Here is an 11157-nt window from a genome sequence, read left to right as displayed (position 1 = left end):
TACACTTTAAATATGTGCAGTTGACTATATGTCACTGATATGTCAATAAAACTATGTAAAAAAAAAAAAGAAAGAAAGAAAGAAAAGAAAAGCTTGCAGCCCGGCCAGCACGGCTCAGTGGGTGAGTGTCGACCTATGAACCAGGAGGTCACACATGGTTTGATTCCAGGTCAGGGCCCATGCCTGGGTTGTGGGCTCCATCCCCAGTATGGGGCATGCAGGAGGCAGCCAATCAATGATTCATCTCTCATCACTGATGTTTCTCTCTCTCCCTCTCCCTTCCTCTTTAAAATCAATAAAACTATTTTTTAAAAAGAAATGCTTGCAAAAGCACACTTAGATGAAAATGTTCTAGAGTTATAGTGGTGATGGTTGCACAACTTTGTGAAAATTCAAAGATAGAGATGTCTACTTTAAAAGGGGGAATTTTATGGTATATGAGTGATACCTCAATCTTTTTTTTTTTTAAATAAAAGCACACTTAAAACTAGGATTCCCCATGGGGGTTCAGGCTCTTCTTGGCTATCTGCACCTGTTCTAGCAAAACACTGCTCTCAGGGACAGAAGAGCTTGTCAGCTTCCCCAGGGAAACCAAAGCTGGGGCTCTGGCGTCACCCCCAGCTCTGCCAAATTCCAGCTGTGTGTTCCTAGGGACATAACCCTCTTCTACCTACCTCAGAGCCTGGAGAAGTCTTAGGACCATCTCACATATAGCAGGAACTCAGGACGTGCCGACTGTTGAAGTCTACTCCTGGAGAAGCGTAAACCATAGCGAGTAGAGACCACTGCTTCTCACCTCCTGAGATCATGGCACATCCTGGGGAGAGGGGTATCAATTTAGGAACTTTAAAGGCTGGTAACAAGCCTTGTATCTAAATTTTTCCCTATCTTAAACTTTGAACCATAATTTGTACCCACACCTTGGATCCTCTTTCTGTCTTTATCATTTCCTCACTGACTTCAGAGGGACACTAAGTCACATATTCTCTTTATAGGAATAAATGTTCCAACCCTGCCCTATCATGCCTTCAAGTCTTACAACTCTTGGGTACATCGCTAATCTCTATTTCCATTCCAAATTTTGTCTATTTCTCTACCAGACTACACTGTTTTAGTTTTTGGAAGTTTAATCATATAGTTCACTATTTGTTGGGGGAAATTCTCCCTTTTAAAAACTTTTTTTAAACTCCCTTTAAAAACACGTTTCTTAGCTTTGTGTTCATTTTCTTTTCTTTTTTCCAAGAGAACAAATCCATTTTATTTATTTACTTTTCAGTAAGTTTAAATCCTTGAGGGGAACAGCATTATACGAATTCTGTGTCCAATGGCCTAAGCAAGAAGGTTGTTTTGGAAATACCCATGAACCATGCCACTGTTTCCATGAGCACAGTTACCCTTCCCCAGGTGACTCTGGTTCTGTTCGCTTCATCACCAGGAGTCACTTGCTTTGCACACATAAGCACATCTCTTGTTTAGATAGAATTCAGTATCTTCTCACGCATAAACACCTTCAATTTTAAGATATAATTCTAAATTATATCAAGCATAAACACTTTCAAATTTGAGATCTGTGTGCTCCCTCTGGTTCTAGAGACCCTGCTTACAGCCAATAACAATGGCCTTGGACTACAGACTTCCAGGCATACAGGGTGTCCCTTAAAAAAACAACTTTGGGGGGAAACCCTTTATGTTTTCTTATAAAAGTTCTGTTCCAAGCAGCCTCCACAGGCTGCAAGATGGAGAAAAGAGTGTGTTTATTTTTTTTTTACATGAAGTGTAAAAATATACTTTCAGGTTGCAAAAAAGGAATTCCATTGATTGGAATCATTTCGTTTACAAATACTGCACAAATGTGAGGGCCACCTACTACTAGTCTTCTTCACAAGCGTAGGTTTCCCCATTTGGGAACATGGCTTGTCTTTCCATTTCCATCTATGCTGATGCACTGTAGTCATGTTTTAGACATAGCTTAATTTTAGGAGTGACATGGCTTCTGTTGGGATTTACTTCCTGTTTATTGTTAATGTGTAAGAAAACTATCAATTTCTCTATTTAGTAGTTGGCTCCCCTGTGAAATTATTCTAAGAGTTTTTTAGTTGTTTCTCTTGGATTCTCCCAAAAGAGACTACCTATAAAGGCTTCTCTTTCCTAATGTTTCTAAGAGTTCTTGCTCCATTTTATATAATTGTGCTTTCTGAAGGAGGCTGAAGAGTGGGGCTAGAGGTAACCCTGTGTTGTGTCCCAATGGGATACCTCTAGAAACAAATTAGTTCCTTACATTTGCTTTCTAAATTTAGTTTAAAGAAACATTTGCTAATAGGAAAACTGTACATACTGAGAAAAATTTAAAATGTTCACAAAATAGATATTGCTCTTAGGAGTGACTGGCCTCCACTGTGACCCTCTGGCCAGAGCTCATGATGACAGAAGCTATTTGTAATGCCACTGTCAAAGGCCAGCATATGGAAAGAGTTAGGATGTCCACTCCTGTGCCCTTGCCAAAGCCTTTGTCAGCAGAGCTAGGAAGTCTGCATTTGACTGAGCCCCAGCTTTCGAGATTGGAGCCCAGAAGTTACCATGTGGATTCCAACATCTCCATTCCTGTGCTGCCTCCCTGGCTCCTGGTCCTGGCTGGTACTCTCTCCCGGGCTGTAGGCAAGCCATGAATTATATACAAAAAAGCTGGTCTGGGTTTCAGCTTACTGGAAAATAAGGGTCACTCACCATTCCATTATAATTTTGTTTAGACACCAGATAGCTATGTGGAATGTTTTTGTAGGTTACACTAAGGTTAACTTCATCTTAACTAGCTGGAAATCCCTCCCATCATTGGTCTGAAAGTACAGCAACTTTACTGTACTTAGAAGTTCATCATGTCCTAGGGCAGCTCATCACTTAAGCTTATTTCCACAGTTGGCTTCACTTGGAACTGACAATAGAGGAATTTTAATGAGTTTGACAGGGAAAGGACAGCCACACAAGATTTTTGTGTGTGTTTTCCACATGGACTTAAAAAAAAAACTGGTTTGCTTTCAGCAGATTTCTTCATTGAGCCTACAGAAACAAACAAAATATTAGCATGCTATCAAACTCTTCAGTGAAAATGTATTTCACATTAAAGACAATGTCCACATCATGCAAATGAGGCATCACCCCAGTTATAATGACACTGTGAAGGACAACAGATCACAACAAAACAGACCTTTGGCAAAATAAAGTTGTAAGAAAGAGGGCGAGGCATTTTTTGAAAGGCACACTATGCTACCATTTTCTGTGCTTATCATAAAATGGATTTCCCCCAATAGTTATCAAGACCAATGGCACTGCGTTAGTGAGGCATATATTTTATTTTAGTTTTTACACATACACAAACATACACAGTTCCCATAACTAATAAAGTCTTAAACTGCAGCTGGTTTTGAAAGCACATAAACAAGATTACTATTGACACTGTTTGTATTTCCTGGTTGCAAACCTCGGTCAGAAGTATGGATCTTTCTAAGCTCTTATTGTACAAGTCAAAAAAAGGGTTTCAAAGAAGGAAAGGTCATTTTAATCTGAAAGTCACATTTCACCACAAGAAATTAAATTAAGAAAACACATTATAGGGCATAAAACACGAGGAGTATACATTCTAGCGTCATCTATTCTCTGTTCAGATGTTCTATGTTAAAGTCCATTATAGTGACACACAGAGTCTCGTTCAGGGCCCCTTCATTTCGGAGCATTGTCATTTTCACTTGTGCCTGGTTTTATTAGAATTGAGCAAACACAGGAGCAAACAAAGAAACAAAAGCCCCAATAGCAACAACGTCAAAACCAACCACCAGTGCATGAGACACAGGATTCACTCAGTTTAAAAGCCACTTGATGGTTTGGAGTGTCTACAGCTTGGAGATTTTAAGGTGCAACATGAAAAGGTCCTCGCTAGATTCAGCTGCTCATGTCTATAGGAATATACATCAGAAAACAGCAATCATTCCACTGTATAATGGATTCCTTACTCAACAAGTTATTCCATTAGCTCCTCAAGGAGTAATCTGGCACAAAGCATTTGGCAGGTGACTAAGCTTAATAATAAAACAGCTTCTTGATAGTAACTTCCAACAAAGAAACCTCAGAGAGAGGGGAAAACCCTCTGGAATTTCTTCTTTTAAACACAGATGGGAGAGATGCAGCCCACGATCAGTATATGTTTAAGTAGAGTCTGGGTAAATGTCTAGAATATATACAGGAATCATCTAAATGTTTATGTGCTCCAACTTTGGGAATAAGAATGGTTACAAGGTGAACTTCCCAGCTGGAATGACTCATTGGTTTCAGATATCACTATGATAATAGAGTAAATAGTATAGTAAGCACTTTATCAGCAGCCGAAGCTCATAAATAGAACCGTAACATGAAATGTCGCTAAAGCCCGACAAGGCCAACTTAGCAAGGTTTCTACCAAGAGTGGCCAGTGTTTGATATACTAACTAGGAATACAATTACATCTTGATTTAATGATTTGGAATCCAGTGGTTAGGGACGACAGGAGCTCCTTCCAAGGGCTGGCAGCTTGGATCTCATGGCCAGCAGCTTCACGGTTTCTCTAAACGCCACCTGTGTCAATTCACAAACAGACCTCAGTGAGACCAATGAAGAGACTGAGTATTTGCAATTTGCAGCCTCTAGGCCAGCCGTGGGCAAACTATGGCCCGCGGGCCGGATCCGGCCCGTTTGAAATGAATAAAACTAAAAAAAAAAAAAGACCGTACCCTTTTATGTAATGATGTTTACTTTGAATTTATATTAGTTCACACAAACACTCCATCCATGCTTTTGTTCCGGCCCTCCGGTCCAGTTTAAGAACCCATTGTGGCCCTCGAGTCAAAAAGTTTGCCCACCCTTGCTCTATGCCTTCTCCCTAAATGCTCCCACACTGTGAGATGTTCTGCCTGCCTGGTGAGTTTCTTTTCCGTGGCTCACACGGCATCTCTCGGCAGAAGTGCTGCAGCATTTTGAGTAGGACTGTTCTTCTGGGTGGGCTGAGTTTTCTTTGTGTGGATTGTCTGAAAACCTGCAGGATGTTCAAAGTCCCAAGCTTTGCTTTCCAGATGCCAGAGCTGCCACCAGCCATTGTGACAACAAAAAACCCCCAACAGCCCAACCTGGTTTGGCTCAGTGGATAGACCGTCGACCTGCGGACTGAAGGGTCCCAGGTTCGATTCCGGTCAAGGGCATGTACCTTGGCTGCGGGCACATCCCCAGTAGGCTGTGTGCAGGAGGCAGCTAATAGATGTTTCTCTCTCATCGATGTTTCTAACTCTCTATACCTTTCCCTTCCTCTCTGTAAAAAATCAATAAAATATATATATTTTAAAAAGCAACATATTTCTAAATGCTCCCCCCCCCAACCCTGCAGGTACCACCTCTGGTTGGAAAGAACTTGAGAACTGGACTATATGAAAAATGTATACAAGCAATAGGAATGCAATTATTTAGCCCAGGTATTTTTTTTTCCTTTTTGGACAGGGAGTTTGCACTTCTTTTAGTTAGAAATGCAGGAACTAGACTAGAGGAGTCTAGGTTTTGTGGATTTTTCTGGTCCTTACTGAATAGTGAGGTCAGTGAACTGAAGGGTTCGAGGTATGCTAACAACAAAAGAAAACTTCTATTAAATATTAAGCCGTATGTCAGGGAAATAGAATCCTTAGGTATGGTTTTTGTTTTTGAAGTGTTCAAGAAGGCAGCTGCTCTTCCAAACCAGGGATATTCTTTATTTTAAAAATTATCTGTCATACATTCCCTCCCACATGTGAAGGGACCACAACTGCTTTCCCAGGAGCCAAGAGAAGGGAACTCTAAAATGTGCTGTGTACAGCCAATAGCTGAGGTCAGACAGAAAGAAGTATAAGAAACACCATGACCTCATCCATGTGGCCTCCCCAACCTGTTTCCTCACTTGAGAAAGAGAAAGATTGGACTAAGTCATATCAGGCATCAAAGTTCTGTTATAGGAGTGGAGCAGCAGGGAAAAAAGTGACCGAGAGAATGTTGAGACTATAAAAATATATAAAAGGAGTGTACAGCGGGAGGAATTTGGCATTATTAAGTTATAAAAAACCTAATAAGTTCTAATTTCCAAATTTAGGACTAATTTATAAATAAATTCTAATCACTGAACAACAAATGAGCCTCAAACTGAAGTAAATCCAATGTGAGGTGTGTATAACTAAATGCACACAAATGCAGAGGGGTTTGGGACCCATAGATATAACTTAAACAATAAGAGATTCTAGAAGAACTTTGGCAAGTCAAAAGGCTAAAAGTGGGGAACAAAAACTTCAGGGTACAAACTTCAGTCCCCCGCCTCAAACCCCTACTCCCTCAGGTATACTCCAGGAACAAATGTTTGCTTTGGAAGACTCCAGAACGGGTCAACAGAACAGGCAATCATTTGGCCCAACATCAATGTATACAAATGATTCTAGCTAGAACATGAGATGTTGCTGAGTAAAACTAGGGGAGAAGTTCATTTTATTAACTCTACCTCGCACCACTATGAGAGCATTCTCTCTTCTAAATAAGGTCCTACTTGAGACAGGTGTTAGGTCAAACTTGTAGGCAGTGCTTTTCAACACATACACCCCATCCACAGACCCCAAACAGCAGAGCTGGGCAAGGCAGGTGTGGTGCTGAAGGTTCCCATATGAAGGATTTACTTGAAATCCACTTCAATTATTGTGTGTGCTGCAGTATATACCATATATTCATATTCATGTTTGCATTTTTCAAATAAAACTGACCATCCCAGCCCAGCTGGCATGGCTCAGTAGGTGAGTGTCAACCTATGAACCAGGAGGTCACAGTTCGATTCCCAGTCAGGGCACATGCCCACGTTGCAGGCTCGATCCCCAGTGTGGGGCATGCAGGAGGCAGCCGATCAATGATTCTCTCTCATCATTGATGTTTCTATCTCTCTCTCCCTCTCCCTTCCTCTCTGAAATCAATAAAGTATTTAAAAATAAATAAATAAAACTGACCACCCAGGAGGCTGAGTGATATTTATCCTACCTTCACAACCCCAGTTGGAGAGTTATAGATGTAGACTATCATCAAAAGACTGTACCTTTCATTAAAGAGATGCTGTATTTGTCAACAGAAGGTGTTCAGAGTACTTTCTTGGCTGGGACTGTTAAATCCTTCGATCAGGTTTTTGTTACAGTCATCCAGGCTGAGATTTTCACTGGATCTCTTGGGGAACATGGGGGGGCCGGTGAAATCTAAGAGATCTTGAAGAGCTCGGGCATTACCAGTTCCATTTTGGTCCAGAGACATCCCAGGAATCATTTCACTCACTGGTGAAAATTCTGGGATGGAGATAAGCTCTTCTTTTGAAACAGGACTAAGGGGGGGAGGGGGATGGGCAGAGAGAGGAGGAGAGAAGGAGAAGGAGAGGGAGAGAGACAGACAGATAGACAGATAGAACTATTAATTCTAATATTTTGTTACACTACTCTTCTTTTCTAGAGAAGGTGGATTTAGAGCCAGAGCTTGTATGTAACACATTGTAAAAAAAAAAATGTTAGCTCAAATCTGAGTCACTGACAGACACAAGGCCCCGTGGATGAGAACAAGGGAAGGGGACTGAGCAGGGCTGTGAAGGTCAAGCTCACACCGTGTACAGGAAGGAAGGATATAGGAAGCGCAGGCACCAGCCCTCTACTGCAGAGAAGCCAAGTACTTCCCAAACCTTGGAAATGGGAAACCTTGACAGAATGCAAAGGCTGGAAGTTGAAAGTGAGCCGAGGAAGGGTCCTAATTGGCCTCAGGGCTTGGGATGCTGCCTCTCTCTAGCAGTGCAGCCTGGGCGAACTGCTTTTTGTTCCCCAGCCTTAGCTTCCTCCACTGTAAAATGGGACAGTCATTTCTCCTGCCAGGGTTCCTGTGAGCAAGCAGGACACACTCCTGCTGGGGGCGTTCCTGCGAGCCACCTGCTGTGAGTGCTCAGTGAAGGTTGGGGCCATCTCAACAAGGACCCCACCATCCAACCCAGCACCTGCAGTGAATCTCTCCCTCTCCCCACTCCTTCTCTAAAGTGAGACTTCCACTCCGCCCCCTGACTTATCCAGCTCCTGCCTAGTGGGGAGGAGAGAATGCCCCAACCTTGGGCACAACCTCCAGAAATCTCTCTCCAAAAGCAGAGGTAGCCACAGGGACGACTCAGTAAGCACAGAAAGCTCCTGTCCTTTCTTGAACCCTGGCTGATGCCATGTCTTGCCCTCTTCCCCCACCCAGAGACATGAAGACTAAGGGGGTTCATGCCCTAGCCCAGTGGTTGGCATACTGCGGCTCACGAGCCACATGTGGCTCTTTGGCCTCTTAAGTGTGGCTCTTCCACAAAATACCGACTTCTGTGCATGGGCCACGAAGTTTCAATTGCACTGTACGTGCGCGCCCGCACATGGTATTTTGTGGGAGAGCCACACTCAAGGGGCCAAAGAGCCGCATGTGGCTCGCGAGCCACAGTTTGCCAACCACTGCCTAGCCGGTTTGGCTCAGTGGATCAAGCGTCGGCCTGCGGACCAAAGGGTCCCGGGTTCGATTCCGATCAAGGGCACCTACCTCGGTTGCAGGCTTCTCCTTGGCCCTGGTTGGAGCAGGCTTGTGCGGGAGGCAACCAATCAATGTGTTTCTCTCACATTGCTATTTCTCTCTGTCTTTCCCTCTCTCTTCCAGTCTCTCTAAAAATCAATGGAAAAATACCCTTGGGTAAGGTTTAGAATAAAAAAAAAAGAAGAATCAGGTTCAGCATAAGGGTAGGGGGTGGGGTGGAGTGAGAATGTTATGTTAACCTTTAAGTTGCCTCAGCTGTTTTCCCTGGGGGCAGCCTGCTACGATGGTGGCTGGTGGCCAGTGGTGACGGGAGATGGGGAGATGGCGGCAAAAGCTGAGAAGGCCCTGCTATCAGTTTGCATAGGACTTGCTCTTCTGGTGATGGGGCTGCCAGACCCTGGGTTTTCACATATCCGGCTCAGGCCTGGGTGCCAGAGCTGGGGTAGTTACAGTCGGTGTGCCCTGGGAAAGACCTCGGCCTCATGCCCTCCTCTCCCTCAGACCAAGCTGGGAATTCACAGCCAAGGGGCAGGGCAAGCTCCAGTAGAGCTTTTACACGACACTGTGGGTCCCCCCTGACTCAGAGAACCCCACGCACTCCCAGACAGAGGGAAGGCTGACTGCCCAGGGCTTTCCGTTCTAAGTGCCTCTGCCCAACCCCATGCAAAGGGCGGTCTCCTCTCTGTCTGGGGTTAATTTGCCAGGTTGTGTCATCCACAAACATACTTAAGTTTTTAGAATCTGAAAGCAAACTAGTTCCATTATCAAGTCTCCAATGACAGGTTCACTTAAACATGAGGCACTAGACACTGTGGGCCCTGTGGGTGCCCCTTTACCTGCAGGCGCACTCATCCCTCAGCTGCAGAGAGCTTGCTGCTAAGGATTCAGAGCTGCCACCCGTTTTCAGGAAAACTGCCTTCAGCTGATGGGAGCCTCATGCCCATAGACATTATACCAGCATCCCCCTGCCCTAAGCAGCCCACAGCCAATGACTGATGGATCAGTGGCGTGTAGGCTGCCTCCGTATTTCATTCAGACCATGCTCTGATAGAAATTCATCCTCCAGGGCTCCCGTGCCTAATGATTTCCCCTGCTCCATCCTGTTCCCTGCTCTGTCCACTTTCTCCTGAGAACTCTGATAAATCGCAGGCCCTAGACCCCCTCACCCCAGGCTCTGCTTCTAAGGAGCCTGACCCAAGACACTAATGTACCACTGAGAGCTTTCCTGAATGGCAACCAAACCTACCTGCAGTGAGCTGGGTGTGTAAAAATAAAGAAATCAACTATGAGGCTGGGGAGGTGTTTGGAGAAGAGATGAGGCTCAAATGCAACAGAAATCGACTTACCTCACATCCATTGACTGAACTTCTTCAGTTGAGTCATCCAGACTGTTTGATTTCCCGTCCAGGGCATCCAGATGAACAAGTGCCTCAACTGGTTTAAGCCCACTGGAGCAACTGTCTCGGGGGAAAGTTGCTGGGGCAGCACGCTCCACACTGTTAACTTCCTGGCAGGTGCTCAATCCATTGATTTCTGATTGAGAACACAAAGTCGTTGTGTTAATCATAAAATATCCAAAACACTCAATTTAAAGGCAAAAACTGTCAAACTGGATTAAAATAACAAGTCCTGAATATATGCTGTTTACACTTAGAAGGACACACATAGGTTTAAAGTAAAAGGACAGAAAAAGATTTACTATGCAAATGCTAATCATAAATAGACTGATGAAGTGGACTTTAAGACAAGTATTACTAGAGATAAAGAAGGACATTTCTTTTTAAAAAATGTGTTTTATTGATTTCAGAAAGGAAGGAAGAGGGAGAGAGATAGAAACATCAATGATGAAAGAGAATCATTGATCAGCTGCCTCCTGTACACCCCACACTGGGAATTGAGCCGACAACCCGGTCATAGGTTAATGCTCAACCACTGAGCCATGTTGGCTGGGCAAGAAGAAGGACATTTCTAATGATAAAGGTGTCAACTCAGTAGGAAAATTAAGTCATTTGAATTATATATTCACCTAACATGCTAAAAAAGAGCTGGATTACCCAGAAGTGTGGAAGGCAGGAGACAACACCACAAAGCAGTGGTCAGTTCTTAATAGAACCTGCCCAGCAGTTAAACTCCTGGAAAGCAGTATGGGCCAGCAGACTGCTGGCTCCTGTTCCATTACTATTAGAGTAACTGAGGAACCCAGTGCTTTCCAAATGGACCTGGCAGACCTGTGCTGGAGATGGAGATTCCAACGGGAAGGGAAAGTATGCAGCCCTCGTCCAGCAATCACGCTCTTAGGACCCCCGGGTACTTGTCCCCTGCAGGAAATGCGTCAAGCCCTCACCTGCTGAAAGGAGAAACCCAAGAACCAGACCTCACACTCACCTATTTTGTTCGGGACAACTGGTTCTAGCTTATTTTCCATACACACAGCAGGCTGGAGCTCTATTTTCAGGTCTTCTTTCTGAAAACAGAGGGAAGGCTGACTTCACATAGAAAGACAAATGCTTTAAAAAGCATTGGAGGGTATTTGGAACCACGCTGAGCCATCTGCCTGCT

The 11157-nt window shown here is 43.9% G+C and overlaps 1 protein-coding gene across 7 annotated transcripts in view; it reads right to left on the bottom strand.

Annotated features, from left to right (window-relative positions):
* Positions 1 to 3328: 3328 nt before the first annotated feature.
* MAP7D2 (MAP7 domain containing 2) overlaps positions 3329 to 11157 on the bottom strand; it is a 109680-nt gene continuing 101851 nt past the window's right edge. For 6 of the 7 annotated variants that reach the window (XM_036305491.1, XM_036305492.1, XM_036305495.1 and 3 more), the window contains 4 exons: positions 10984 to 11062; positions 9945 to 10131; positions 7112 to 7387; positions 3329 to 4602 (listed from right to left, as the gene is read on the bottom strand). In XM_036305491.1, the coding sequence (XP_036161384.1) occupies positions 7138 to 7387; positions 9945 to 10131; positions 10984 to 11062 (516 nt within the window). In that variant the 3' untranslated portion in view covers positions 3329 to 4602; positions 7112 to 7137. The remainder of the gene's footprint in view (positions 4603 to 7111; positions 7388 to 9944; positions 10132 to 10983; positions 11063 to 11157) is intronic. The other variant, XM_036305498.1, reaches the window with a different exon arrangement.

Source organism: Myotis myotis, unplaced genomic scaffold (genome assembly GCF_014108235.1).
Source record: "Myotis myotis isolate mMyoMyo1 unplaced genomic scaffold, mMyoMyo1.p scaffold_m19_p_4, whole genome shotgun sequence".
NCBI lineage: Eukaryota > Metazoa > Chordata > Mammalia > Chiroptera > Vespertilionidae > Myotis > Myotis myotis.
Note: the sequence above shows the minus strand (reverse complement) of the source record. Positions and strands in the feature narration are given on the sequence as shown.